Source organism: Myotis myotis, unplaced genomic scaffold (assembly GCF_014108235.1).
Source record: "Myotis myotis isolate mMyoMyo1 unplaced genomic scaffold, mMyoMyo1.p scaffold_m19_p_10, whole genome shotgun sequence".
Taxonomy (NCBI): domain Eukaryota; kingdom Metazoa; phylum Chordata; class Mammalia; order Chiroptera; family Vespertilionidae; genus Myotis; species Myotis myotis.
In genome coordinates, this window is record NW_023416314.1 from 42,322,801 (window position 1) to 42,329,633 (window position 6,833).

The 6,833-nt window shown below is 37.4% G+C and overlaps 1 protein-coding gene across 1 annotated transcript; it reads right to left on the reverse strand.

Annotated features, from left to right (window-relative positions):
* On the reverse strand, nucleotides 1–945 carry LOC118662998 (olfactory receptor 52D1-like). Its single transcript, XM_036322222.1, has one exon. The coding sequence runs from the start codon at nucleotides 943–945 to the stop codon at nucleotides 1–3; it is 945 nt and encodes a 314-aa protein (XP_036178115.1).
* Between the last annotated feature and the right edge of the window lie 5,888 nt (nucleotides 946–6,833).

Genomic DNA, 6,833 nt, shown 5'->3' on the forward strand with positions numbered 1-6,833 from the left:
TTAAGCAACTTTGACCATTAGTATCCTAAGAACATGTTCGCGTATTTTCTTGGTCCTTACTCCATACACAATGGGGTTGAGAAAAGGGGGCACCAAAAGGTACATATTTGCAATAAAAATATGGACATGTGCAGGCACATGTTTCCCAAAACGGTGAGTAAAAATAGAAAAACCTGCTGTGGAGTAGAAGACAAGAATAACACAGACGTGGGATCCACACGTGCCCAAAGCCTTAAAGCTAGCGTCTCGCGATGGCAGGCGGAATACAGAGCGCAGAATAAAGGCGTAGGACACAGCAATGAGAACCGCATCGCACGAGCCGATGATTGTAGCCATACTGAGGCTGTAACGTTTGGTGGCTCCTGTGTCCATACACGCCAGCTTCACCACAGCCATGAACTCACAGTAGGTGTGGGCAATTCTTCGAGTCCTGCAGTAGGGCAGCTGTTTGAGCAGGATGGGATGTGGAGAAAAGAAGGCTACACCCCGAATCACCACAATGATACCCATTATAGTGATGTGAACATGGGTGAGAATGGTGCTATGGCGCAGTGGATGACAAATGGCCACATAACGGTCAATGGCCATGGCCAAAAAGAAGCCTGATTCCATGGCAGTAAAGCTGTGGATGAAGAACATTTGGGCCAAGCAGGCATCAAAGGCAATGTCATGGGCTCCAAGCCAGAAGAGACAGAGCATGCGGGGCAGCGTGGACGTGGAGAGGACCAGGTCAGTGACCGACAGCATGCACAGGAAGAGGAACATGGGCTCATGGAGGCTTCGCTCTGCCCTCACCACAGCCAGGATGGTGACATTCCCCACCACAGCCACTATGTACATGGAGCAGAAGGGAATCCCAATCCAGACATGCAGGTGCTCTAGTCCTGGGATGCCCATCAGCAAGAAGGTGACAGGGGAGGGAAGAGAAGTATTGAGAGGAAGCATGATGATTTTTCTTTGACTTTTATCAGTGCTTCTGAAGATAAAGTTGCTATGTCAAGATGATCACAACCAGATGCTTAAAACATATGGAGATTTTGTTCAGAAGGGCCATTAATGATGTGTTGTTAAAAACAATTCAAATTCATAATTTGGAGTAAAGTCACTAGAATCAGATTAATAAAATTAGCAATAACATACCAAATAATTGTTTTTGGAAATATAGAAAGATAATGCTTATATCATTTCAGAACCTATTAGTCACTTTGTCCTTTCATTTCCAGTAAAATATTCCATCTGCAGTCATACTTGTCCTTAATTCAACAAATATTTATTGAGAAGTCATTATGCTTCTCCTTTAAGCTCTCATACAGTAATTCTCTCATAGGAGTGAATTTTCCATAACTGGCAGTGATCAAATCAGAGGCTTTGTGAAAATTGTAGAGCATTATTTAAAAGACCCTTAAGTGGGAATAGAAATAAATGGTCTCTGTCCCTCTCTGTCTGAACATGATATTGAAGTATTTGGCATAGCTTTTGAAATAGGACTAACTCAAAATGCATCTTCAGCCTTTCACTTTCCCCTCTGCATCTGTGATTAATCTGACAAATAAAATATTCTGTTTTATTTTTCTATTATTTTCTTCTATCATGTTCCCTTGAAGTAGGTATATATTAAGTTCTTTTATATCACTATATCTTACTAAGGATAATTTATTTCTTAACATTAACCCCACTCACTACCTTCTCATCTTCATTGTCTTAGACAAAGATAATTTCACTGTGCAGATAAATCCTACCTGTGCCTTTTCAGTTGTTGATCCAGAAACCCATATTCTAAACCATCCGCAGAAGTCTACTCATTGGATTGGTAAGTTGACCCAATGATGTCAAATCTCCATGGCAGAGATTCCGTGGAATAAAGTAGTTGAGCATGAAGCAGAAAGTGGAAGGGTTAAAAAAAAAAAAAAGAAAAAGAAAGTACTCTTCAGTCACCACAAATACTTCAATTGTAGAGAAAATCTTGGTTACTAATTTCCTGTTTTTCCCATCTACCCTCAAGGCAGTACTTGGTACTTGGATAGTACTATCATTAACACTTAAGGAAAATCTACTTTCTCTGTCTCAAACCAATTGTTATACAGTAAATATAATAGGCATCAATAAGAACTGGCATAGAGATACTTATACTTTCCAGAATCATGCCAACACACCTTCTCCAAATACCGTTAACTGGAGGAATATTATCTAGGTGTTTATATTTACATTTCTGGGCTTTATTAAGTGAAAAACACTTGGACAATGCAAAGATGGCTTTTTAAAACAAACTATTTAGATTTAAATAAATAATTACACATTAACTTTAAGCAAGTAATTTATAAGGCAAAAACTTACCTCAAATGGGAAGATAGAATGAATTATGTAGAAGTGAAATTAAGAAAACAAATTTAATTTAGTCAAGGAAAGCATTCTTGAATAGATAGCACTTATGTTGGAGTGTAAAGAATATATGACTTCAGCCCATGGGATTTTAATATAGATGAATAGGTATTGATATATCTATCTTTCTATCTATCATCAATCTATCCACATATGCACACACATAAAGAAAGGAATATAAATAGAGTTCCATCAGGAAGGACATTCATGTTGTAATGAATTAAAATCTAATGTAATGGGTATGCTAAGATTACAAGAAGATAGATCCAAGTGAGATGAAAAGGGCCCCACATATTCATGTATAATCACATAAACAACAGAAAATTTTATAATCCAATCTCTAGATTAAAGGCTGTCACTCAGGTATTCAATAAGCTTATGTCAGAGCAAATATAATACGGAGCACTACAAAACATATTTGTAAAGTGAACACACATACATACACGAGTTCCCGAAACACTTTTTTTTTTTGTACAAACATGCATAATATAATCTATGTGATACCTTCTTCCTAAAAATACCAACCTGTAGTTGAGTCCAAACATTATAAGGCATTCATATTTTTGTTCCTTAATAGATTCATACAAAATGAAATATGGTCAAATGAGAGATCATTTTTACTTCTATTATATCCTTAAATAAACGTTTGCGTCCTAGAATCTAATTTTGTATTCATTTCATTCATAGAGAATGAGAAATGTTCATTTCCTCTGTTTCAAAGGATTATATCTCTTCCCTTGAATCTAAGTCAGCTGTAAAATTAAAAAGATGCTATTTGAGGGAGTCCCAGATACTCTAAAAAATAATTTAGGTTACTCAGACTATCTCTTTCTCTACATCCCTCTCCATTTTCATAACAGCCTTAATTAGCTCAGAGAGAAACTGATTCAGAGCAAAGAAGCAACCTAAAAATGGAGCTTCTATATGTAGAAACATCAACGTAGTAATCTCAGAGGAAAAGCAGGAATAACACCTGACACAAACAGGTCCTTATGGAGTCATTGGAAGAAGGGGAGTGTTTGTATCACTGGTAATTCATAATCTTCTTAATTTTAGGGGTAGTAATGTACCTGTGCATTTCCTTAGGGTTATAACTATCTCTCAGTATTTTGAGTAATTATCAACCAGTTAAGAGTACCAATTCTAAAGGGAACTGAAAAGACACAGACGACATTCTTTTTTCTTAAATATGTCAACTGCATTCAAATATCAACTTAAGACATAAACCTTGCAGGTAAGAAGAGAGTTAAAAGATATATTTGAAGTGTTTGTGAGGGGGGGATAAAAAAATTCTGTATCACCGTAACCGGTTTGGCTCAGTGGATAGAGCGTCGGCCTGCGGACTGAAGGGTCCCAAGTTCGATTCCGGTCAAGGGCATGTACCTTGGTTGCAGGCACATCCCCAGTAGGAGGTGTGCGGGAGGCAGCTGATCGATGTTTCTCTTTCATCGATGTTTCTGACTCTCTATCTCTCTCCCTTCCTCTCTGTAAAAAATCAATAAAAATATATTTAAAAAAAAAAAAATTCTGTATCTGTCAAAACTACCCTTCCAAAATGAGGAAAAGATTAAGGTATTTTCAGAAAACAAAAGCTAAAGGTGTTTATTACCACTAGACCTGCTCTATAAGAAATACTAAAGGGCGACCTTTATGTGGAAATTAAAGGAAACTAGAGAGTAACTCAAACATATACAAAAATATAAAGTTCTTCAGTAAAGATAAATACATATACAAATAGAAAAAATAGCATTATCATAATTTTGGTTCATAACTCCACATCTTATACTTCTACAGAATTCAAAAGACAAAAGCACAAGCAAAATTATAAATCTACTAGAGGCCCGTTGCAGGAGGATTCCTGCAAGAATAGGGCTTCACTCCCATCTCTGCGGCTCCTACCTCACCCTTCTCTGCGGCTCCTACCTCACCCTTCTCTAGGGCTCCTACCCCGCCCATTTCTGGGGCTCCTACCTCGCCCTTCTCTGTGGCTCCTACCCTGCCAGTCTCTGCAGTTCCTACCCTGCCCATCTCCACTACCTCAGCTCCGTTGCTTGGCTTCCTTCTACAGTGTCTTCAGTTTTCCCTCCCAGCCAGTATATGCAAATTAGCCGCCATCTTTGTTGGCAGTTAATTTGCATATCACACCGAATAGCCAATGGGAGGCGTAGTGAAGGTACGGTCAATTACTATGTTTGTCTATTATTAGATAGGATGTGAATGGGTACACAATACATAAAGATGTAATTTATCACATTAATAACCAAATGTGGGAGTAGAACTCCAAAGGAGTAGAGCTTTTTGTATGTGATTGAAGCTAAGTTGCTATCAATTTTAAATATATTGTTATTAAACTAGGATGTTATGTGTAATTCCTGTGCTAACCACAAAGAAAATATAAAATATGCACAAAAGGAAATGACAAGGACTCAAAAGGTGTCATTACACAAATCAACTAAACACAAAGGAATGCAGTATGGGAGGAAATGAAGGGCAAAAATGTTATAAGACATACAGAAAACAAAAATGGCAATAGTAAGTCCTTCCTTATGAGTAATTACTTTAAGTGTAAATGCTTTAAACTCTCTGGTCAAAACACATAGAATGTCAGAATGAATTAAAACACCAGGATGTAGACTTTAGTTTACCAGTTTGGCAAGTGAGAAGTTGGAACTTGACACTTTGCCTTAATGGTAAAAATTTGAACTAATTGAAAAATCAACAACTCTTCTTATATCTGTAAGGCAGGGTGATCTGCTGCCCCCAAAATTAAAAAAATCAATAAGTGAAGATAAAAAAATCACAACTTAACAGAGCAGAAATCTCCATAAGAAACAGTGTTAAGGCAGGAAAGTGAACTGTTATTAACTAATTGCTGGAGGCTTAGTGAAGGCAAGCCTGAGAGATAAACTCTAGGGCAGTGGTTCTCAACCTTCCTAATGCCACGACCCCTTAGTACAGTTGTTGATGTTGTGGTGACCCCCAATTTCATTGTTACAAATTGAACATAATTAAAGCATAGTGATTAATCACAAAAACAATATGTAATTATATATCTTTTTTCTGATGGTCTTAGGCTACCCCTGTGAAAGGGTCATTCGACCCCCAAAGGGGTTGCGACCCACAGGTTGAGAACCGCTGCTCTAGGGGAACCCAGTCATTGCTAAGTCCTACAATTTTGAGTTTTGTCTTCAGGAGCTCACTATGTCCTCTGAATGATATCACAGAAAAATCTGCCCATGCTTTTGGTGGGGTGAGGGGAAAAGGACCATTTTGAAAAACACCAGACCATTCTATTCTTCTTCACAAAGTCTACCTGCTAGATTTTTTAAAAGGAAGAGAGGAGAGAGAAGGAACGAGAGAGAGAGGGAAAGAGAGAGAGAGAGAGAGAGAGAGAGAGAGAGAGAGAGAGAGAGAATAGAGAAACATCAATTGATTGCTTTCCACTCACACAGACCAGGGATGAAACCCACAACCTGGGTATGTGCCCTGATCAGGAATCAAACCCACAACCTTTTGATGTATAGGATGACACTGCAACCAACTGAGCCACACCAACCAGGGAACCTACTAGGTAATAATCTACTATACTAAGTAAACTTGATAAAATACACTAAATCTTACACATGAACTTCTATATTCATTATTTTATTATAGTCTTGACATAAAAAGAGCTGATTAATGTAAAATATATAAAATTGAAAATAGATCATATATGAACAGTTATCTGAATATGATAAATATGCTATAAGATGCAGTAGAGAATAACACCTTTTTTCTATTCAATATATGATGCTGAGTAAATGAAATATTCATATGGGAAAAAATTAACCTTGATTCCAACCTCACACTGTGGAGGAGTAGCAGAGTTTTCCAACCCAAAATATACCTCTGTGAGATATTGGTTATTTTAAACTAGTTATTTTTAAGAAACGAAAAATTCAGGAAAAACCACTGACCTTCCCCTTAACTGCCTCAAAGTATTTAGAGACCTGCTCCAGCAAGGAAGCTGTCATCATAGATAACAATAGTTTAATATGAACTAGTGTGTGATAGATATAGTGAGGAACCTAGAAGGCCCATTTGATCAATGTCTTCTCTGTGTCTCATTGTTAGAGATGGTCCAACAAAAACATTTGTCAACATTAGAATGTCAAAATCTGTAGAGAATTTTAATTAATATTTATTCATTTCAAAGAGAGAATATGCCTGGAAGCAAGATCTCAACAGACTGAGAAATAAGCTTTGGAGAATAATACTTTGCAGTTTCTTTTATGCATTTGAGGTTCAGGAGGGAACATAAGGAAGATTGCATGTAGGTGGATGAAAGCAAAGTGGAGATTGGATTATAAACCAGTTAAGAATATGAGTCTCAGGGTCATGCTTCAGTAGGAGGGGTTTGAAAGGAGGCATTTCAAAGGTGTGTCAAACTAGATTCACAGAAACAGTGAACAAGG